General features: G+C 43.9%; 1 protein-coding gene and 1 long non-coding RNA gene across 2 annotated transcripts; one reads left to right on the plus strand and one right to left on the minus strand.

The window, feature by feature from the left end:
- Window positions 1-1,826: 1,826 nt before the first annotated feature.
- Window positions 1,827-24,554, minus strand: LOC135386314 (3-hydroxyisobutyryl-CoA hydrolase, mitochondrial-like). The gene is made up of 11 exons (XM_064616154.1): window positions 24,279-24,554; window positions 23,624-23,663; window positions 20,616-20,759; window positions 19,505-19,673; window positions 18,251-18,303; window positions 18,025-18,103; window positions 17,521-17,666; window positions 15,910-15,996; window positions 7,552-7,707; window positions 5,659-5,797; window positions 1,827-3,164 (listed from the first exon to the last, which is right to left on the minus strand). Exons 1-11 carry the CDS (start codon window positions 24,326-24,328, stop codon window positions 3,046-3,048), a joined length of 1,182 nt encoding a protein of 393 aa, XP_064472224.1. The 5' UTR covers window positions 24,329-24,554; the 3' UTR covers window positions 1,827-3,045.
- On the plus strand, window positions 8,424-12,938 carry LOC135386317 (uncharacterized). Its single transcript, XR_010420662.1, has 2 exons — window positions 8,424-9,256; window positions 11,021-12,938. It is a non-coding gene; the product is annotated as an uncharacterized LOC135386317 (long non-coding RNA).
- Window positions 24,555-24,654: the final 100 nt, after the last annotated feature.

A 24,654-nucleotide genomic window follows, 5' to 3' on the forward strand; every position in this document is an offset into this window, starting at 1 on the left:
GTCCAACTGCCCCTCTTGCATCTGCCACTACTACAGGTTTTCCCGCCGATTTTAATCCAAGCACCATCGAAATTAATCCATGTGCCATGCAAACTTTATGGGTAGGGCCTGACTTTTTCGGGTTTTATTTTTGGCCAAATTTGGGGGGGTAAATATCGGGCGATATTTTTCATTTGAAAATTCTGGTTAAATCCCGTTACGGCATATTCTGTCGTCAGGAATTCGGGTGATTTTTTTTTGTTTAATAAAAATTTGTCTTAACATGGAACTAATGTTTAGCAATGTTATCAAACTTTATTTTAATGCACGCTTATGAGTGTGCCACGCTACCGGGATGTTTTCGGGTAGATTTGGGTTAAACCCAAATTTTACAGATTTCGTTCGGGGGGTAAATATCGGGCGGATACGGGTTTAACCCTAAAAAGCCAGGCCCTATTTATGGGGCATGGATTAATTTAGCTGGCACTTGGATTAAAATCGCCGGGAAGACCTGTAGAAGCACACTCTCTGCTTGTAGAAGCACTGTCTCTAAGGAGATGTAAGGGTGGAGCGAGAATATGGTGGTTGAACTCGTGAGCCTCCGAAAAAGGAAAAAGAGCACCATGAAGCTACTCTGACAGAGCAGCAGCCGCGCCTACGAGAGGACAGCAGGAATAGACGGAAGATGGTGTGGTTAGCATACACTGCAGCCAGACATCCAGGGAAAGTTAGCTGTATTGCCTTTGCAACCGTGGTAGTTCAACAATGTTGGTGTCTTGGATAGCCATCTTTTGAAAAACTTTTACAGTCTCAAACTAGTCATCATAGGACATAAGCGATTCAAGAAAATCTTTGAAAGACATCACCAACAGTTGTATTTTGATTGCCATAATGCATTCTCTCTACAGCACTTGGTAGCTTCAATGTTGCCTGCACACATGATGCATTGATTCACCTGCAATTATGGGCTTGAAGAGATCTGCACAACAGTTAAGCAAACTCAAGCTTGTTTCTTCTGTTTATAAGCTGACAATTCTGCACAGTAAAAAGAAGTCTTTGTAGTCAAAGGTTGTGCTACCAGACTCTATACTCTACAGTGAAACATCATCACTTGGTTCGAAGAACACTTTTAATTTCGTGTTTGTTAATTGATAACCCTGTTAATATGACCTTGTTTAATAGAAGATTTTCTTCCTTTGACCTTCACTAGCTGGAATATCTGGCCAATTTAACCTCATTCCTTTGGAAAACACTTAATTTGACAGTGGTTAATTGGAAATCGCTGTTAATTTCACATTGGTTATACAAAAAAAAAAAAAAAAAAGCCGCATAGGATTGCTGCAGTCCAATTACATCCAAATCCTGGTTAATACGGCTGAAATAATGAGGTTTCACTGCTTATGCCTAGGGCCTGACTTTTTAGGGTTAAACCCGTATCCGCCCGATATTTACCCCCCGAACAAAATCTGTAAAATTTGGGTCTCACCCGAATCTACCCAAAAACATCCGGGTCGCGTGGCACACTCATACGCGTGCATTAAAATAAAGTTTGATAACATTGCTAGACATTAGTTCCATGTTGGGGCAAATTTTTATTTAAAAAAAAAAAAAAAAAAATCACCCGAATACACCCGAATTCCTGACGACAGAATATGCCGTAACGGGATTTAAACCGAATACACCCGAATTTTCAAATGAAAAATATCACCCGATATTTACCCCCCGAATTTGGCCAAAAATAAAACCCGAAAAAGTCAGGCCCTACTTATTCCAAATGAGGGCTCTTGTCCTTTTTTTTAAGTGCCTACTAAAGATGTAGGGACTGCAATATATGAACGTTACATTGATAAAGTTTTCCTTTGCACAGTTTAATTGATACAGTGACGGCATTTTGTATTGCTAGGAGGCATTCACATAACAATAAAAATTCCCGAATGCATAATGCTCGACAATCTTCAGCAGTAAAAAAATCGTGTCGACTTCCTTGTTGGCCGTTTATGCTGGTGCTTGTCTAGTAACATATACAGATGTGCCGTGCAAGCAATATACAAAGCACAACTTAGAACGTCTTCCAGCAAATTTACACCGGATGGTGTTACCATGACAACCTTGACTCCACGGATTTTTGGGAGCGAACAACTGTTGACAGAAGCATCTTTCTTTTCTTATAATGTTACAGCTGCCCGTGGCAACCTGCAGCAAAGCTTGAAAATAACCTGTCCTTGACAAGTCGGGAGTCTAGCTGTGCGAACCCATGAAATTTTAGGTGTGGTACGTCTAAACTTTCCGGTACACCGGTATGTTTCCCTTGTGGAGGTGCAAAGTTCGGGGAAGCCCTGGTGACAAAAATCTGAGATTGAAAAAAATTATACTACCACTGTCATATGGGAAAGTGAATTCAGTGTGAATGGCATTTGCTGGAAATGGCATTAAATTTTCTTTGTGACAGGGGCACTATAATAAGTGGGAAAGTGTGTGGGACAGCAAAGCATGGCTAACTGGATATACAAAGAAAACATCTGACAAGAAAGAAACTTTTCTTTCCGTTGGCGAATCTCCGTGTTTAAACCCCAAGCTGCGGGTAATAGTGGGAAAATTTAATATTTTCCCATATTTATACAACCGCACATCACTCTCACTCCTTAAAAAATATGGTTTTATAACGACAGAAGAAGTTTTGCTGCTTGCAAATACCTCCCGTGCTTGCGTGCCCCAAACCAGTCGTCGGCACGCAACACGACGAGTTTCGTTATCTCTCCCACGTGATTCCTCCTCAGACATGACTGCACCAATCAGTCAATCTACTGCATAGTTACCGTCCGCGTAGGATCATGACAAAATGAAACGCCTTTAAAATTTCATTATTCGCACAGCCCGAGCTCAGGAGACGTTTCCGACCCGTCGACTTATCTGTCGGGCATTGATGGAAGGAGCTTCTAGAGAAAAAGTCTAAAACTGTATTGGGAGTCTCTGAACAACAAAATGAAGAAACTTAAAAAAAAAGAAGAAAAAAAGAAGTCGTCAACGGGAGTCAGCAGCTACGAAGAGCGACGAGGCCTGCGCCCTCTACAGCTTCAGTTCCTTTTCCACGGGCAGCGGAGCAAAGTAGGCGTCGACCATTTCGTCGGTGCACTGTTCCAAGGTAGGCGGGTCCCACTTTGGCGTTGCGCTGCGGTCGATAAGGACTGAAAGAAGCAATGCGCGCAGTTATGAGATCGCCGATCCCATGCTTGCTTCGGGACAGGGTGAAAGATGATGAAAGTCGCTGAAAAGGTTAGCCAGCTGTAGGTACTCGAACCCACATCTTCTGGATTGCCGGTCCAGGGCTCTATACCAATTGAGCTAAGCTAACACGCCTTCTCAGCGACTTTCAGCGTGCGTCATCTGAAGGGACAAACCAGCCACTCTCTCTCACTCATCCTCCTTTCACTCTTACATTTTTGCACACTCATACACACATTCGTACGACGGGGATCGACGCAAGCGGCAATTGTTGAACATGAGATAACTGATGTTCTGAGGCTGGAACAACATAGAAGGGACAATCACATACAGGGCCTCAAGTTGCCTAAGAAATTAACGACGAAAGATGAAAGTCACTGAAAAGGTTAGCCAGCTGTAGGATTCGAACCCACATCTTGAAGCCCTGTATGTGATTGTCCCTTCTATGTTGTTCCAGCCTCAGAACATCAGTTATCTCATGTTCAGGTCAACGGGTGTCTACCAAACTGCAGTCTTCAAATTCCCTGACTTTTCCAGGTTTCCCCCCGACTATTTCAAGCAAATTCCCTTACAAAAAGGAAAGGGAACTTGGTGCCTCGTGCTACATTTTGATACAGGACACTCATAAAATGGACCATTTATTGAGTATTAGTGAAGCTATCCCACTTTTCTTCCTCAGAACTTGTCGTACTGGTGAACTGCTACTCGTGGTAACGTTGCTGCGGCATCGCCACTCAATCACCGGTCGGCACTCGCGATTCGCCATGCACCATCGCGGCACTTGTCTGCGATTTTCCCTGACTTCAGCTGCTTTTTGGCCAAATTCCCTGACAATCCCCTGACTTTCCCAGTTACTTCAGAATTCCCTGACAATTCCCTGTTTTCCAGGTTGGTAGACACCCTGCAGGACTGGCACTCGATTGACGTTTGTGTTCCCGTTAATCGGCGAATGCTTGCCCCCCCCAAATTTGGGGAAGAATCGAGTTAAATTAACCCTAAAACTTCACGCTCTCTGTATAACGCACATTGATAATGCACATAATGTGCACCATGTGGGTGAAGGTGCCGACGCTAACAGTGCGTAGGGATTGTAAACTCTGTGTCATCATTAGTGCCCACCATAATCTTTTTATACATCTTACACATATACATGTATATATATATATATATATATATATATACATAGTTGAAATAAATGGGAGACAGAAGACGAAAGTAGTTGAAGTAACAAAAAAGGTGTTTATTAAAACTTAATAATTATAAAAGTTAGGGAGGATGTCTACGTTACGGCGGAAGCTCCGCCTTCTTCGGGACGAAAGAGCTAAAATGCTTTAGCTCTTTCGTCCCGAAGAAGGCGGAGCTTCCGCCGTAACGTAGACATCCTCCCTAACTTTTATAATTATTAAGTTTTAATAAACACCTTTTTTGTTACTTCCCCTACTTTCGTCTTCTGTCTCCCATTTATTTCAACTATAATTACGTAGCCGTCCGATCCAACTCCAACTTTTCAAGATATATATATACATATATATATTTATACATATATATACATAAGTGCTTTTTATACATCTACGTATCTGCATGGCACCTAAATGAAAGATTCGTGCCAATATCAAGCAGCTGAACAAGGCCCGAGACCAGAGGTTGCACAGGGGCATCTCCTTGGGAGCGACTCTTCCAGAAAAAAAGCTCAGATTTACAGGGTTAGTCTAGCAAACGTTACACATTTTGATTGCATCGTACAAATAGAAGACAGGTTTTTATCCAACACCAAACCTTGCAGACTGGTAGCCATTTGTCTGAAGTTTTGTTGGAATTTTTTGTGAGCATTATGGTCCTGTAGAGGAAAAATAAAAAATCGAGCAAAATTTCACTCTATGCATTTTCTATGGCCTATCTCACTCAAAGGTCGCCATTTTCTGCTGCGTGCGCTTCATTTTCGTTTCACCACACACACAGGTGGCACCAGCATACAGAACAAGACTAGAACAAGAGGATTGGTGCATAACGTCAGAATTGGCATGTCACATCGCTGTAGGCAGCGCTACCTGTGTGAAGTGATGTGAATGTGAAGCAGACACAAGAGAAAATGGCGGTGTTTGTGTGGGATAGGCCATCGAAAATGCATGGGGCGAGATTTTGCTTTATTTTTAATTTTCTTTCTGCATGACTATAGTGCTTACAAAAAAAATTCGAATGAAACTTAAGATAAATGGCTATCAGTCTGCAAAGTTTGGGATGGGCCAGACCTAGTCTTATATTTTTACAATGCGGTCGAAATGTGTAACGTTTGCTAGAGCAACCCTGTATAACACCTCCTCAGGTCACGTTTTACAGTAACGCACGAAAAACAGGTAAAATTCCTCTATTTTACAACCACGGTGCGTTGGAGCAGGACACTTCACGCCGTCGCACGACTGTCCCTTGAGTACATCAGTCAGAAGCCCTTGAACTTACCTGAACTGACACCCTCGTAGAAATTGTTGGCCTCCATAAACCTCTGTGAGATCCTAAACTCCATCTTGAGGGCATCTTGCAAAGTGAGTGCTGCTCCCTCTTTTAGTTCTTTGAAAGCAACTTTCATTGAAAGGGGACACTGAAACATCAGTACAGTTGTATTACTTTCGCTTCCGTTCCAAGCTTTCCTACTAGAGGCAAAACGCGCCCAATATGCAAGTACAGTATACTAGAGCCAGGTCCCCCAAACTCACCTCGGAAAAGCGTGCAACGAAGAAGGCCGCCACTAGATACCCCACTGTTGCCGTTCCGGATCACTTCGGCGCGCTAAGTTTAGCGGCAAAATGTTTTTGTTGTTTCTGCGAATGAATCTAGTCTTTATATGTCCAAATAAAACGCGTATAACAACTTTATGTGTCGTGTTTCACTTTTTGGTCCCGTTTTTAAACGTGTTGAGCGATCGGAAGGATCTAGTGCACGGCTGCGTGCATCACATAGCGCACCTGTCGTACCAGGCGCCGCAGGCGCAGTCGTCCCTTTCTCCTTCGGTGACTTGGCCTGGCTTGGATTGTGCTTCAACTGGATCTTTAGCGCGCTACAATCAAACGCAAGCCAACGTCTGGTAACAATGGGGTATCTAAGGGCGGCCTCCGGCATTGCACGCATCGGGATAGGAACAAATACATGGGAAAATGGCGACCTTGGGCGACCTGACTAGAGCCCTGCGCGGATGAGATTTTTTTGCGTCCGCGTCCGACCCGCATCTGCGCACACGTTATCCACGTCCGATCCGCATCCGCAGCGTACACAACGGTTTACATCCGCGTCCGATCCGCAAAATCCGCACGTTTTGTAGGGCGCGTAAAAGACCGCAGGAAGCATATGTTGGTATAATTTCGGATGCCTCCATGCTGCCACGGAAGGACTCACGACGACAAGCAAAGGTAAACCTTTCAACAAGCGCGATATGGAGAGACTTCAGGAACGCGTGGAACGCTACCTCGCCGGTGCTAGCGTGGTTCAAGATGCCAGAATGCCTCCTCTCCCGTCTGGGCCGTGCATGGTCAAAGGTGAACCCGAGCATGCGCTCGCTGTCGGCGCGCAACACAAATAAATTGCTGGTCGAAAAATTACAGCACGCGGTATATCCGCATCCGATCCGGTACCAATCTGCTGCTTCTTTGGGAAAGAGAAGTTTTCGTTTTTTTTCCTCATCTCGGGAAAAATAGCTCAAAATTTCCAGGCACTAACATTAAAAAAATGTAAATTTTCGTGCCTTTCATGTGTTCCAACCTGCCAACAGTGCCTTAGGTGCCTCTAATCCGCCAACAACCACCAACTTAGAGCTCAGCCTGGCTGCTCCAAGCGATCGCCAACGCGTTCACATAATGTCAGAGTTCTGGTCGGAGTGCACGGGTTGTTCTAATTACCTATACCTGAGTAGACAGCAGTCTCATGGGATACCCTGCTCTGCATTTATGCCTAGAGGATGAACACTACAAAAGCTTCTAGCTCATTGTATGCTGTGGTTTGGTCGGCAATGCTTCGACTCAGCAGTAACCGTATTTGTTTCCATTTTTTCAAATTTTTTAGAAAAAACCCTAAAAGAAACGTTTTTTTTTTTTCGAGCGATTCGAAATTTCCCGAAATTCTGCATCTCTAGATAAGCCCCATGCTGCCCGTGCCACACTGCAATAAAAGCAGCATTGCACATACCTCTCCATAGTAGCAACCTGTACAACCAAGTATTACAAAAAAAAGTTGGCAATTACTGCACAGTTTTTGGAGTGTAAATACTTGCTCAAAATTTTTGTGAGCCCCGAAAATTCTGACTCCTGGACATTACGGCTTTTACATTACGCCAACTGTTCTGTCTCCTGTCAACAGACTCACCGCTTTCTCCAGAATGGCAACCTGGTCCTTTGCCCACTCCGAGGTGTCCTTCCTGAGATTTTCAAGGATTTTTTCCACGCTGGGTGCGTCAAAGGCAGAGTTGATACGACCCATGTGTTTTTTTAGTGTGAATTCCTTTCTGAAGTCAGCCTCGCACTGCGTATAAACAAGATGTACAGAGGTGTCAGAATGTTTCTGAAAGAGAGAGCTTATCTTGCTACAGAGAACGATACACGTAGGAATTACAGATGACAGAAAGAAAATATTGTTAAGATGCACACAGACACTTCTAATATTAGTCATTCATCATGTTTCATCTTGATCAAAGAGGCAATTTTAAACAAAATGTAAATGGGCACTGATAAGATATAATCCTAAGAAATAATATTTGCGACTGCAATGTGGTAACGCAAGAAAATATCAAGACCGTTTTCAACACCGTGGTTCACATAAATGCAATATCAGTACCGTTCCACACTTAGGTGATCTATTTTAGGAATGACCTTCAAATACCAGTGAAAGGTTAAGCAGAAAGTTAATAATACAACTTTTCATCTTTTTAAATGGTTTCTGGAGTGATCAGATACTAAACATGTCGTTCCTAGGTTCAACGTGATAGGGTTATTTTTTATATAGGCTGAAATGAAGCAAAAAAAAACAAGTTTCCTATTTCTTGCAAGCACAAAAAATGATGTTTTGTTTTCTCCTATCTTTCAAAGAGCAGCAAGAAAACATAATTATCGAAAATCATCGATAATATTTAGACTTCTCTTTTTCTTGCCAACTCGCACACGAAACCCAAACCGAAATCCAATCTGGGCGCCTATCGGCCGAAAACTACACGCATGCGCTGTGCCGTAACGTGCCGTCGCCCGTTTTCAGCGGCACAGGATATCTGATGTCCGCTCCACGTTTTGGAGGCATTTCTGACCTAACATGGCGGCGCCCACTAGAAAAAGCGCACAAGTGCTCAGACGATGTGATATTTCTCACTGACGGACGTTTGGACGCCAAATATCTGTGCACTGAGGCTGCCGCTATTTATGCACGACGTTGTCAATTGTCAACATAACACGGTGTTGTCTTATCGGTGTTGGCAGCGTGACTACAGCATGTTTAGAGTTGTCCTTTGCCACAGTCGCTTTTGTCCGATATTTTATATCCTCATAGCATTTCGGGACACTATCTGACAGATTCCTTCTTTTGTAGGAAGCCGAGATGCAGAACGAAAACTGTGCAGAGGACGTGAACTTCTTGCGCCTGCCATCGGTTAGATGGCAGCCGTCCTTCAAAGCTATTGTTGATGTTGTACTACTACAGAACCTGTGTCAGCAAAAGCATTGTAATCGTTCGCAGATTTTGTCAGTGGATTATGTGTGCATACGTTTTGAATGCTAGCGTTAGGTCAACACTTTTGAAAACAATGCCAATGACACGGTTTGGGTTTGTTTAGATAATCGCGTAATTCTGAGCATTTTCATAGTTTTTTTTTTTTTTAATCTCCTCTTGCCTTTCGGAAGTGTTATCGTTGATACAACCTCGTGACGAATCTATGTATTACCCGTCTTTTATCACCCATTTATTCAACTACTGGAAGTGACCCACTTATATGTTTGGCCATTATAGCTTTGTTGCTTTTGTGTGCCAGTCCCATCATAAGTTTGTGCTGGTTCGTCAGGATGGCTGCTTTCAGCAATTTTTTCAGGTATTCTAGAGAACCGGGAAATAATTACAGGGAGTAGCGTGTGTTACAAGTGCTATATGCAATCAAACATGTAAGTTTCTAGTGTTAGCTACAAGTGGAGAACAAATACTCAGACAAAAGGCACTACAAAAAAAAAGAAAGAAAATAAAAGAAAATGAAGATTTCTATGCAAATTAAGTCAAATATTGCACACTGTATTACATTTTTGGCAAATTTTTTTGTTTCAACCTCTTCAGGCATGGTCATTATTTTTGGAAAATGTAGTCCATTGATCTCTGGCGATGCACTGCAAAGCTTTATAAAGATTGTGAACACTCATGTTCATTATGCATCAACGTGGGCTAATAATTCACGGCACAAGGTTATCCCCAGCCAGGGGAAAGCTAACAGAATCTCTCTCGTTTCCGTTACCAGCCCGTATTTGTTTCAGTTTCAGCTGCGTTTCTGTTTGCGTTACCGACCCCCTTGTTTTTCCTTTGTTACTAACCTTTGAGACTGTGACAAAACTTAATATCCTTACATATGTGTATATCCTGAAATCTACTTTGAGGACTTTAGTGATAGTGCACACAACGGACAACATTTTCTTAAAAATATATACATATGTCGTTTCTTTGAACAGCTAGCATGAACATGGTTTTCACATGCTCATGGGGTTCACAATACTACTCATGCTTGCAACTTGCAAGGCACCATAGCTAACAGCTTGAACTATGCAGCTGAACTATTTACTATATACTTATATGCTTCAGGTCCTGCAGTACCCGAATTATTACCGTAAATTATTTTCGTTTCTGTTTCTGTTATTCTGAGTTGAGTTTGTAATATCTGTTTGTTTCCTGCTGTATTTACAGTTTATATACAGTTTCTGTTACCTTTCCCTGTCCCCAGCACCTAGCTCACAGTTACACTACCTCCCAGGGAGTAGTGCGTACAGCCTCGTTTCTCTGCCACCTTTCAGCCGCCTACTCGGGCTTTTTGAGTGTGCAATATCTGTTTCTGTTTCCTGCTGTATTTACCATTTATACACAGTTTCTGTTACCTTTCCCCGTCCCCAGCGTAGTGCTCACAGCCTCGTTTCTCTGCCGCTTTTCAGCCGCCTACTCGGGCTTTTTGAGTGTGCAATATCTGTTTCTGTTTCCTGCTGTATTTACCGTTCATGTACAGTTTCTGTTACCTTTCCCCGTCCCCAGCATAGTGCTCACAGCCTCGTTTCTCTGCCACTTTTCAGCCGCCTACTCGGGCTTTTTGAGTGTGCAATATCTGTTTCTGTTTCCTGCTGTATTTACCGTTCATATACAGTTTCTGTTACCTTTCCCCATCCCCAGCATAGTGCTCACAGCCTCGTTTCTCTGCCACTTTTCAGCCGCCTACTCGAGCTTTTTGAGTGTGCAATATCTGTTTCTGTTTCCTGCTGTATTTACCGTTCATGTACAGTTTCTGTTACCTTTCCCCGTCCCCAGCGTAGTGCTTACAGCCTCGTTTCTCTGCCACTTTTCAGCCGCCTACTCGAGCTTTTTGAGTGTGCAATATCTGTTTCTGTTTCCTATTGTATTTACCATTTATACGCAGTTTCTGTTACCTTTCCCCGTCCCCAGCATAGTGCTCACAGCCTCGTTTCTCTACCACTTTTCAGCCGCCCACTCGGGCTTTTTGAGTGTGCAATATCTGTTTCTGTTGTATTTACCATTTATATACAGTTTCTGTTACCTTTCCCCGTCCCCAGCGTAATGCTCACAGCCTCGTTTCTCTGCCACTTTTCAGCCGCCTACTCGGGCTTCGACGGCGGTTTCAACGCGACGGACTTTCCCTTCGGCGGCTCTCTGCTCGAAAGTCCCGATGCGACCCCCTTCCCGCAGCGGCCTTCGACGCAGTATTCCGTGCCCACCCACCGCCGCCGCACCCCATGGGGCCTGCCGTGCAAATGTAACCTCTGTCCGGCGTCTTTCAAGATCAAGGCCGACCTCACCCGGCACCTGAGGACGCACTCGAGCGAGCGGCCGTTTGTGTGCAACGTGTGCGGAAAGTCCTTCAAGCGCAAAGACAACATGAAGGTGCACGTGCGTACGCACAGTGCAATGAGACCGTACGTGTGCGACGTCTGCGGCAGGACCTTTGCGCACAGTACCAGCCTCAACAATCACGTACGGATTCACGAAGTGAGCGCAGGTTCCGTGAGCGCCGGCATCCAGTGATGGCGTTGCCCGCGTCGACTTTTTTGGGTACGACTGCGATGAAACATTGCGTGCACTGCCTTTTCAACTCTTGACTACCGTAATCTCGCGCGTATTAGCCGCGGCTTGTGCGCGATTTTTTTTTTGTCTCACGGGCGCCCCGCATCTTATCCATAGGGTTCTTCGTTTTCGAGTTTTAAGATTTTTTTTTGGAAATTGGGGGAGGAAAAATCGGGTGCTATTTATGCACGAGAATTCGGGGAGAAATCAGGCGCTACGATCTCCGTTTGATATGTCATCGAGGAATTTTCGGGTGAAACGAGAAGGCATACGAAACGAGCCACTGCTGTGACATTGGGACGAGAAACAAGGATCTTTATATATTTCCGCTCGGAACTGGGGGCAGTTAATGACGACGGCTGTATTCAAACACTTGCCCGAGCTCCACAAAAGCTCTTCTTTGACCCCTGCAGGAGGGGATTATAAAAGAAAGGACAAATAGGTTGCCACAAATAGCACTCTTTGCTGATATTATGGTCCATTTTTCCGACGATTTACCTAGAACGACAAGTTGAAGGACCGCGAGGAATTCGGGTAGATATCGGGTTTTTACCCGAATTCTGGAAAACTTGTTCGAGGGGGGGGGGGGGGGAACTATAGTGAAAAATCGGATTTAACCGGAAAACGAAGAACCCTACTTATCCACCGGCTTAGCTGATGACTGTTTTTTTTATTGTATTTTCCCCATATGCCGGTATTAACGATGGGGCCGACAGTGTCTCTGGAACAGCACTGCCCTGCTGATGCACAAACACTGCGTAACAGGGACCAGTCCACATTCGAGTAGATTGATCTTCCCGGTGCATAATTCCCCCAAGCAGCTTTAACGAAAGCGGTGACAGTGATTCGCGTCTTCTGGAAGATCACTGATCCGTCAATCCACGAATAACGCCCGGCAAGGGCACGATCCGATCTCGGTAGAACTCTACAGAGCCGATCTCCTTTAAACGTGCGCTATGCTGACCCCGAAGTATGGACCACAGGGTTTATGGCCTTCTCTACGGTCTCCCTTGTCGTACAAACCAGTCAGCTCGTATTGCCCGCGGCTTATCTGCCAGAAAATTTTCAAAACGTTCCTAAAAACGCGTCCTGCGGCTTATCTGCCAGAACATTTTCAAAACGTTCCTAAAATCGCGTCCTGCAGCTTATCTGCCAGAAAATTTTCAAAAACGTTCCTAAAAACGCGTCCTGCGGCTCATCTGCGGTGCGGCTTGTACGCGTGAAATTACGGTATTCAGAACATTTTTGGAAAAATGCCCCTTGTTTACAGAGAGCAGGGTTTTCGAACTTCCTTTTTTTCTTTTTATCAAGTAAAGGGGATGTGGATAAAAGTACGCAGATACTACTTTTTACAGGAACTGTAGTGTGAAAAGACAACCACTTTGCAGAGCTTGGTTTTGTGACAACACACATGAGCCATTAAATCTCAGTTCTTCATACTTTGCATATTAATGAATTTCAAAGATTGATTGATTGATTGAATTTCGTGACATTTGAAACTCCGAGCCAGTGAACTGGACCCAACGAGATAAGCTGCAGCGTGTCAACGTTGTGAGAACACTGTAGTGAACTTGCAAAGACTTACATGGTACAGTTTAGCCTGTTTATTGTGTTATCGACCGAAACGCAAAATCTGATCGGAGTACCGTTACACGTGAACTTCCCTGAAAATAGTCTGAGTGCCAGGAATTGACATCTTTAATGGGATATGCAACGGCAAAGAACCATACAACAAACGAGAAATGTTTGACGTTTCGAAACTCGCTCGAGTTTAATCATCAGAATGAGGTACCACAAGATGCAGGTCCCTTTTTTATGTATCAAGATGATGATGATTATGATTATGATTGGAGTCTCAACGGCGCATCGACAACAGGGTCATCACCCACAGAGACTGTGATTAAAGTGTGACTAGTTAAAAATAAGTGCGACGTTTAAAAAGAAGAGAAACAATAAATAAAATGCAAGCCTAAAACTACAGAAGATTCAAAAGTCTCTTAAAAAACTGAAAACGCTGCTAAAAGGGATGATAGCCTCATCACCGAGCAGTAGCGCTGGGTGAAGAGGTAAGAAATGTGTATAAAACTCTTTAAAAATAATGTACATACACACATAAACGTTTTATTTTCGTCAGTAGATGGGAGGAGTCGAGGCTAAAAGCCGAAGGGTTTGTATAAAAAAAAAATGATATAAAACTCTTTAAAGGGTGTGTAGCATTCCAGTAGGGGGCTTGGATGCCTATTGATAGCTTCTGTAGTTTTCTTTATGTGCCAGGATTCTAATTGTTTCCTCGCCCCTCGAAGACCCCCGTGATCTAAAGTTTCCGGATTCTCGAGACCTAATCCGTGTCCAGTTTTTACCGCGGGTTCACAGAGTTCATTGTGCTTTTCTGCGGCCTTTTCAACATCTCTTTTGCGCTCCTTCATTCTTCACAAAACTTGTGCACCTTCATTCACAAAAAGCAGAATGAAAGAGCACAAAAGTGATGTTGACAGGGCCGCAGATAAGCAAGCTGAGCTCTTTCGAAACGTCAAACATTTTTTGTTTGTTGTTTGTATTGTTGTTTGCCAGTGCATGTGGCCATTAAAGACACGAACTTTCGTGGAATTACCAAAATGGATCGTGGACCCAAGTAGAATGCCACTGAACATGCCCGTTTGTTCCGAAGACACATAACGTTGTTTATTTGTTGTTTGTTTTGCAGAGTGTTTTACGTAGCTGCAAATTCCTTCACTGCTTTTCCAACACTGACATAACCAGTGATACCACTCGAGGCTCTGCGCTTATTGAGGTCGATGACCCCACCCATAGCTCGTAATCACAGTGTTGTAGCCACATAAGTCATCATCTGTTTCTATCAGAACTGTGTTGTCCATTAGAATGCACCTCATCCATACATTGTTTTAAGTGGTGACGCACAACTGCATGCCAACTCAGATTTTGGAATGCACCATACTTTGCAAGACTTGAAAGTGCCTATTTCTTTTGTTTTTAATAAAAATATGGAATCTCGCTTCTTGATTTTCATGCACTTTACTGGTAGCCGGAAAGGAAATTTGATCATAATGTTGGAGTTATTCTTTCATTTAAAATCACTATAAACAGGCTCAACTTTACATGCTACGGTACCTCCAGACCCGCTTATATTAGGTACGGGCGAGCACTAAATAGTTTGTGTTCCACGCTGCCTCTTGTCATATTATGTGTCCTCACTTTGTTTTTTTTTTACACCAAAAAAATTGCTCTTGCATTAAATGTCACCGGATTTCACTGTTTTACAACCTCTACCACGAGGCCAAATTTATTTTGAAAACATAAAGGCCTTATTATACAAATAAATACAAATATCGTACAAATAAATAAATAAATAAATTATACAGCTGCGTCAAAATGGACCTCGCGAAGTAGCAGTTAGTATTCTAGAGCAGTGGTTCTCAACTGGGGTTCCTCGAACCTTGTCCTGAGGTTCCGCAAACACAATGTTTTTGGGCTCTCGTGAATGAAATGTGTGCGCATGCCTTGCCTTCGACCCGCCTTGTCATCTCACCGTGGTCGACACCTCATCAAGGCCGCCGGATGTCATGGCTGACGATTATCGTAGAGAATGCGTGCAACATTGTGACAGAGCAGTGTTTCTAAAGCTGCAGGTCATGGGTCATGAGCCTTTTTCTGGGGGTACATGGAGGGTCCAAGTAGACGTGAGAGATGTCTCGAGTCACACAGAACAACGTGTCCGTTTGCTTGTATCAAGAAAGCAAATTATATCCTACTCATTAAAATACGCGATTAAATCGATCCTCGTTAAAAACGTTAAGAAGCATTCTTGGTAGCTCTCTCTGTGTTTTAAATCAATTACAACGTAAATGTATCTGAGTCATTGAAAAAAGTAAATTTTCTGAAGGCTTATAAAGGTGGTGGTGGGGGTTCATGGTAGGTTTGGTATACTACTCAAAGCGGTCATGTACTGGAAGAGTTTGAGAGACACTGATATAGAGAGAAACGGTGCTGTCTGCTTCAGCAAATTATCGCGGATGAGTGCAAACACAGAAAGCCTCTGGCTGCCCACGCGGATCATGGCCGATAGTCTGTGAAATAATATTTTTAATAATATTAATTTTTAATTAATTAAATAAATTTTTAATTATCTAATTAATTAATTTTTAATTAATTAATTATCAGGCGGAGATGAATGACTGCTCATCAAGAAAGCATCAACAACTTTTTTCGGTCTACTTGCGCTTAATAAAGTGACTTTTTTGAAGCAAAATTGTTTTTTTTTTTCTTTTTTTTCTGCTCGATTATTCGGATTCTTGCGCGATTCCCGCAGAGTCTGAAAAATCTGACGGTGACTGTACTTACCGCTTCCGTTACTAGCTTTCCCGAATTATTCGACGTTTGCATAATTATGTCGGCACTCACCTGATCCTGATGTTTCAGAAGCACCTTGTCGATGTCGGAAACATTTGGCGTGTTCAGTCGCATCAAGTCTTCTTCGACGTATTGCAACTGCAGAGGAAAAAAAAAAAAAAAAGGCCCCTTAGAGTAAACCTTTCAAGAGCTATGAACTGGTTATAATTGCAACATTTTTGGTTGAAACAAGAAAACAAAAAGCAGAGAAAAAAACACATCAAATAATTAACATTTTGATTTAAGGCGGAATCACTTCTTCAGAAATCTGTGGACGATTTTCGTTCGTACAAGACACGTGAAGGCTCTAAACTATCATCATAAGATTGGTACTGGCATGTTCTCCTAGCTTTTCTCCAGTCAATGACTTATTTTTTAGAGGACAAGGTTGACCTGTTGATTTTTAATAAATTAAAGTTTGGTGCGTCTCGAACATGTGCTGCCATCTCGATAGAGTGTCGCACACCAAAATATTTGCGAATTCGGGCTCAACACAAATCAACGGATAGTCCTGGAATTCTACAAAACGTGTCATTGACAAGGGCAAAGCAAGGAGAACACGCCAGTATACTTTTGTTTTGACAATATTTTACGCCGTTTCTGAGTGCCGTGCGAACCAACTTTCTCTACTGTCTTGCGAAGAAGTGATTCCCCCTTTCCTAAACAGAAGAACTGCAAGGTTAACCCTGGCAAGGCAACAGTTAATCGAAGTGTATTTGTGATATTTAAAAAAAATCCACGTTAGAACCGCGCAAATACGGTACGTACGTTACTACAGTAAAATCTCGATGATACGAACCTCACGGGGTCGCGGAAAAAATTTGTATCATCCGAAATTCGTATTAAACGAATTAAACCAAAATAAAAATTGAGGCAAGAAAATAGACAGTTACTGTTCATTTTCCCGTTACTGACAATGAAAGAGGTCGGTTGTAACGCTTTTGTGTCTCCGTTTTTGGCCAATGCTGCCCAAATACGCGAGATAAAGACGTAGCACGTGCTTTCCACCCGCGAGTCGCGCGATAGTGTCGTAAAGCGAGCTTCTCCTAAAGCACGCAGGCGTTAGGTGAAGCCGACTTGCGGAATGGTGACGCGTAATGTTGCCACAAGTTGTCCTGATATGTTCCCTCCACGTGTTCTGGGGTTCTGGTCGCTGCTTTCCGCCAGAGCGATGTCACGCAGCTTTGCGGTTTATTGTTGCGAGGGGGGTAAAAAGGTCAAAACAGAGATAAGGTTCCGGGCCGTTCAATCCCTTTGATCTTATCTCCACCACTATCACCAAAAGGAAAGTCATTGCTTGCATTGCGCTACATGATATAAGAGAGTTCGTGGTGAGGATCGCCCTCCCTTTTCGAAAGACGCAGCAGCTTGACTTGCGCGCTCTCGCGCCACGGGGGAACGACCTCTGTCGCGTCCTCGGCTCATTCGTATCATCCGTAAAGGCAAGATAACGCGTTCGTATCATCCGAACTCTAATACATGGGAAGAATAGGCATTCCGGCCGGGACCAGAAAGGAATTCGTACCATCCCGAAATTCGTATCATCCCGAAATTTGTATCATCCCTGATCGTATCATCGAGATTCTACTGTACATGCAGGAGAACCGAGACAGACTCACTGACCCTCTGCGACGATGCAAAGTGTGTGGCCACTCGTCCCTTGATCACGTCCCATCCCACCATGCGGTACCCGGTGAGTCCCAGGTAGAGACCCAGCTTCCCGGGAAGTCTGGGGAGGAAGTAACTGCCGCCGACATCTGGGAAGAAACCTGGCAGAAAGTTTTCGAAAACGTTAACGAGGGGCTTTCGAGTCCTACGCGCTGACCACTCAATAAAGCACCGAAGCGAGCCTAAGACACACCGCGGAAGAAGGTGAGTCAGCACACAACGAAACAAGCAAAAAGAGGACGATTTCGTACCCTACAAAAATTTTTATTCTCAAGATTTTGTTATTGCTGAGCATTCCGTGAGCAGGAAATCCGAACTGATCCTCAACGTCCTGAACCCACGTGCTCCCGTGGGTTCAAGTGCAATGTGCAACGTCAGCTTCCAGAACCCATGCACTCCAAAGGTGTATGCATAACTGCGGTAAGACAGTACTCCAAAATTGTGTAATGTGCAACCCACCAATAGCTGTCTCCGGCATTGCAAACACAGTCCGTTCTGTGGCGACTCTGAAAGTTCCGTGGATTGAAAGTCCAACACCCTGAAAACAATAATTCAAATTACTACTGTTAGGTTTATTTATAAGAATTGAAATCTATTTGACTTTTTGCGCTGCATTTCAGGTGTGAAGCGCAGATTACACCATGCCATGTGAAGACCAGTTACAAGATACTGATATTGAACTTACCCCTCCCATTGTGACACCATCCAAAAGAGCAACATAAGGAATAGTCAGGCTGGCTGTAAAAGTGAAGAAATAGTGCCCTTTAAATGTGCAGCACAACTGCGACGTCACGGAATGCAAGTAGCAATGCTGAAATTTTCTGCACAAAAATTCAAATAGTAAACAGAAAATCGTGGCTAGGCAACTGTTACATTATCCATGACTGAATAATAGAATGGTACGTGTTCTGGGTCATCACTTACTACGAAAACATTCCTTGAATTAATTAATGAATTAAATTAAATTAATTTGAATTGAAATGAAATTAAAATGAAATGCAATGAAAATGAATGTGTCCACATAACGCGGGAAGGAAGAGTCTATATGCAGATACTGAAGTTTTTGGGAAATATTTGTTTCTATATTCGGGGGGTGAAAATCGGGTAAATTAATATGTGCTCTAAGTCATGTAAATTCCGGTGGGGAAAAGTTTCAGTATGCTAAATTCGGGGAGAAATCGGGCTCATTGACTCAAAAACTAATTGTACTGTTTGGGTACAAATGGTGATGTAACTGTATCTGCTGCCAAACAAGTTATTGAGCATTCCTACAGACATCTCAGTGAGGGCAATTTTACGGGTAAAAATCGGGTTTCACCCTAAAGAGGCAACCCTCAATTCGGGGTGCAAATTAGGGGAAGAACCGGGTTTCACCCTAAAGAGGAAAACCTTCAATTTGGGGTGCAAATTAGGGGAAGAACTGGGTTTCACCCTAAAGAGGAAAACCTTCAATTTGGGGTGCAAATTAGGGGAAGAATCGGGTTTCACCCTAAAGAGGCAACCTTCAATTCGGGGTGCAAATCAGGGGAAGGATCGGGTTTCACCCTAAAGAGGCAACCTTCAATTCGGGGTGCAAATTAGGGGAAGAATCGGGTTTCACCCTAAAGAGGCAACCTGCAATTTGGGGTGCAAATTAGGGGAAGAATCGGGTTTCACCCTAAAGAGGCAACCTTCAATGCGGGGTGCAAATTAGGGGAAGAATAGGGTTAAACCCTAAAGAGGCAACCTTCAATTCGGGGTAGAAATTAGGGGAAGAATCGGGTTTCACCCTAACGAGGCAACCTTCAATTCGGGGTGCGAATTAGGGGAAGAATCGGTTTTCACCCTAAAGAGGCAACCTTCAATTCGGGGTGCAAATTAGGGGAAGAATAGGGTTAAACCCTAAAACTTCAGGCTCTATCTATATGGCACTGTCAGTGCTTGTTGAGCTGCTGCTCACCAATAAGATTGTTGAGACGGTATTCTTCACGGAAGAACTTATCTCGGAGCTCCGACGGCTGGCCACGGGTGAGCGCGATCGTCTTCACGTCGCCTCCCGAGCAGAAAGCTTTGGATCCTGACTTTGCCTTAATGATCACCATCTTCATGTCAGGGTCTGTGTCCCACTTCTAAATTACGAGAAGACACGGAACAATGTACAGTTATTAGAACACCCTCCATACGCAGCGTTCACACCAGCCTGTCGTGGATAGAGATGCAAAATTTCCGGAAATTTTGAATCGCTCAAAAAAAAAAAAGAAAACGGTTTCTTTCGAGTTTTTTGTCCGCAAAAAAAATGGAAACAAACGTGGTTGCTGCTGAGTTGAAGCATTGCCGGCCAAGCCACAGCATCCAATGAGCTAGAAACTTTAGTAGTGTTCACCCTCTAGGCGTAAATGCAGAGCAGAGCATCCCATGAGACTGCTGTCTACTCAGCGATAGGTAATTGGAACAACCCGTCCAATCCGACCAGAACTCCGACATTATGTGAACGCGACGGCGATCGCTTGGAGCGGCCGGACGGAGCTCTAAGTTGGTGGTTGTTGGCGGATTAGAGGCACTTAAGGCACTGTTGGCGGGTTGGAACGCATCGAAGGCACGAAAATTTGCATTTTTGAATTTTATCGCCCGGAAATTTTGGGCAATTTTTCCGGAGACGAGGAAAAAAAATGAAAGAATATGTTTTTTCCCAAAAAATTTCCGTTTTTTTTTTCGGGGCTTTGCATCTCTAGTCGTGGAGCACTGAATACACACAGATTTACTGCCGCGTTTACACGTAGCTTCTGCCTGGTTTACCAGTCACTGGCTGCTCCAACTTTTAATGTGGTTCGTCCAACTGGTCTGATTAAGTGGTAGCAAATGACTGGCAAAAAAAAAAAAGGAACTAAACAATAGGTGATTGACAGGCCCCCCCAAAAAATCTCGAACTTGACTCAAGCACAACCTGAGTCAGGAGTTAAAGCAAGGGTGATGCCCAGACTTGGTGCATGGGCTGGGCCGTCGTAAAATTCTCGGGCCAACACCGGTTCGTGCTGCCGGGTAAATGGAGGACCATCCATGCAGCCGCTTACCCTGAGCTGTGGGTAGATTTTGCGGATCATGGTGAGGTCGAGGGCGTTGAGCGCCTTGGGTCGATCCAAGGTGATGACACCCTTGTTGCCTACTTTCTCCAAGACAACATCGGTGGTGTCGACACTTTCGGTGCTCATTGCCCTCTGAAATCATCAACAACACAATGTCCGTAGAAGGCACTGGTAAATCATCTTTAGTGGGGCTTTGCGAATGTTCATTTTAAAATTGAAGCAACTACGAAGTAAGGAGTTACATAATGAAGTCAATAGCTTATATAACTATTGGCTTCATTATGTAAGTCTGCTATACACAGGAGCAAAAATGAAACAGAGAGTCACGTAACTGAAGCAAATAGCAAAGCGAAGAGTTATAGAACCGAACACATGCAGGGTGTTTCATCTAACTTTATAAAAATATCGTATTAAAAAATCGACGCGCGTCAACATTATGTGGTCAACGCTGTTTATCTCCGGGGGTTTTATTTCACGCAAATTAAATTTCGTAAAAGTGCTCGGTAGTAAAGGCAAAATTTCCCCCGAAGATCAATATACAGTTGACCCCATAATGTTTGTTCAGAGAAGCACATTTTTAATACCATTTTTTTATCGTGTTAGGCAAAAAAATGCCCTGTATACAGCGCATGTGCATGATGTGCACGTTCATGTATTACAGCACATTCCTCGACATGATGGCACAACGTGAGAGTGACCAGCACGCTGGAGAAACCGGTACTCTGTCGGCATGCTGCATGTCGGATGTGGGGTGTTAAGGAACTGCTGTACAAGCAACAGCTGGGGTCCTGCATGAGCTACCAGTTTTCGGTTCAGTGCTCATAATTAGGGAGCGACTTTTTCGGGTTAAATGACTTTCTCAGGTTCGGTGGGTAAAAATCGGGCGTAAATCGGGGAGAAATGGGCTGATAATTGTGCCTTCAGGTGTTATCGGGTGTTTTTGTTTCTCATCTTGTCTATTAAGTTCTTTCCTAATCTTTCTTTTTTGTTTTCTTGTTTTTTTTTTTATGGGATCGTGACCTTCCAGCAGTAATCCCCGAAGGTATAGGCAGTGTTGACACACATTATTGTATTGCCGGGAACGTAAGTGACCCATTCTTACACGTGTTACACGTGGCGACCTTTCTTCGTCTTCGGTGGAAACGTCACTCGAGGATTTCGTAGTGACCGAAAATTCGTGGAGAAATCGGGTTTAAACCGAATTGGTCGGAGGTCAGTTCGGGATGGGGAATAACCGGGCGGAATCGGGTTTAACCCGAAAAAGTCACTCCCTAAGTATATTTCGAGGACTCCTTAGTTTGAGAGCTCATTACTGGCTGCGTGAAGGCCATTATATCGCTTTAGTTGACATTTTAGTGAGTGCGATGTTTTATTCTACTTCAAAAACCACTTCGATATAACCAATTTTCGCCATATTGCGTTTCTTGTCCTTTTTTTTTTTCTTTTATTGATAAAACTTCTACGGCTGAGTCAAGCGTGCCTGCATGGCCTAAAGGCCTGCACGGCCTAGAATCGGGTTAAACCCGAAAGAGCCACTCCCTACTCGTAACGTACGGTGAATCTCGAAGCATACTTTAAAAGCGATAAAACCCCCGTGCCGGGGAACAAGTCAAAAGACGACACAACACACAGCCACAGTGCTGCACCGAACAGCCCAATTTTTAACCATTTTCGAATCTCGAAGGCCCAGCTCAATCGAGCATTAGGCAGCACTACTGCACGTTCATTGTTCTCGGGTCTCATCGCAGTCATCGCTCTCATCTCTGGCCCACAGACGTAATGCGGAACTAAACTTTCAAGAGCAGTATGAAAGTAGCAGACAACTGGTGGACCCAAGGACACGAGAGACAGCAAAACTGCTCTTGTGCTTTTTTGCGTTTTAAAAATCGCTTCAGATTTTCAAGATATCAAGGCCCGGCAGGGCAAGGACTTTTTTTTTTTTTTTTTCAAAATATCTGAGTTTTTTTTTCCGGGGCTTCGCACCTCTAGAACAGGGCAGGCGTCTAAGGGGGAGGGGGGTGGGGCAAATCTTCCACTCGTCCCCGCGGAGGCGAGCACCAATCGCCAGTACTGCATATGAGTGCAGACTCCATTATTTGCACGTATCGCTTTATCATGACTGAAGTACAAGTATGTACGTAAGAGTATGCAGCTTGTTGACAGCTTAAAGGAGTACAGCGGGCCATCCAAAAAAATTTCAGATTAAGACATCTGATGAAAGTGTGTGTGCCATTATATCGAATAGCGCGAAAGGTTTTGATGTGTGCAATTTGTTTCCCAGAAAAAAACTCGCATAAACGTGGCTCGGCGCGTTCATCCTTAACTCGCCACTCCGGCTATAACGAGGATGAGGAGGTATGATGCCACGTCACCGATGACGGTATAAGTAAAACTCGTTCTGGTTCGCCGGTCCGTGGGGGTCAGCGCCTTGTCCCTTTGCCGCCGTAAACCAGTTTTGCCAGTTCTTCCGGAGAATTGGGGATAGAAGGAGCGGCCGAGGCATTACCGAGCCAGGAGAAAGGCTTTTTCGGAACCCCGAACAGCCGAGTAGCAGACGACAGAGGAGTTCAAAATTTCTCTAGGCCAATCAGCGAGCGTTCTCCTTATAGCGTCCGCACGAGGTTCCAGGCAGATTGCAGGCTGGTACCGCTCTTCACCGCCGTTGCGCACGGTCGCTTTTTCGCGGCGTATTTTAAATTCAATTTCCGCGATAATTACGACTCTGTGGTGCGAATTACTTTGCACGGTGCATCTTACTGGCCTACATAACAGTTTTATAAGAAGAAAACAGGGTTAAAAATGACTTCTGTGCTACTTTAAAGTTTGCAACCCAGACACACTTCACACCGCTCGCTGAAGCAAAGTTTACCGTTAAACCACCGGCAGTAGGAACGCAGCACTTGTACCTTTTCTAACTAGGCTGGCATTACTGCGACTAACAGATGTTTGCAGCTGTTTTCTAGTTTGGAAGTAATAAGAAAAATAAAACTGCATACCAGCGTGTGGACATGTAGCCGTGATGGATTCCTGAGGAACCTAGAAGAGCAAAGAGAAAAAATAAAAATTCAACATTTTCGAGCTCATTACTTCACGAATTATCCACTGCTTTGGTACAAAAGGCTACTAAGTACAACGTCTCCGTTACAGAAAAAAGAAAATAAAGCTGCAACAACAGTCACGTACGTATGTATTCATCTTCAGCAAACTGCCCCGTCCATCATCTCACAATAAAGTTGTTGTTGTTGTTCAGCAAACTGAACCACCACAAAACATATTTTTGAGTCGTGTACATTTCCTTCGCGTAGTTAGCAATTTTTCGGAATGCTCGTGGTTTAAATAAGGCAAGGTCAGATCTTGGAGGACGATAAGCTTCAATATCAAAGATAACCGAGACTCTCGGCGAAGAAACGGATAATTGCGCAATGAATGGGCTGTATCGCACGTCGACATTATCGTCCTTACGAAATAAGGCGGTACGCGGAACTTTCTCAGAGTGGGAGAGATATATTTGCATATTTTAGAGGACGCGTGCAGCTGCGTGCTTATGCTTGAAACCAGGAGCAGCGAAGAAAGCGAACCGCGGAAATTTCATATCTGCTCGCATAAACGGCAAAGCAGCGTTGACAGCGACGACATTAGAGCTCCTGTTACCTTTTCGCTATCCCGTAGCTGGCCTTCCGTATGACTTCGGGCATCGTCATCTTTACGTCGTCGTGCAGCCCGCCGAAGTTCTTGAAGTGCACTTGTGTGGTGTGGGCTCCACTTGTGGTTTAGATACTAGAAAACAGTCCCCGCGCGAGCGTTTCCAGCCTACGTTTTTTTTACGCTGTACTTGGACAACCTATATTCATTCCCGTGTGAGTTTATTTACAAATAGCCGCATATAGCCCTTCCTAACACACACACCCTTTCATTCCCAAATGCTGGGAACGAGAATACACGCGCCACCGCCGCCTTGCGGTCATTAAGAGTAGTTTCGGTTTCGTATTAAACCCCCCATTAAACGGTATCGAACGATAAGACTACA

The sequence above is a fragment of the Ornithodoros turicata genome, chromosome 2 (assembly GCF_037126465.1).
Source record: "Ornithodoros turicata isolate Travis chromosome 2, ASM3712646v1, whole genome shotgun sequence".
Classification (NCBI taxonomy): Eukaryota; Metazoa; Arthropoda; class Arachnida; order Ixodida; family Argasidae; genus Ornithodoros; species Ornithodoros turicata.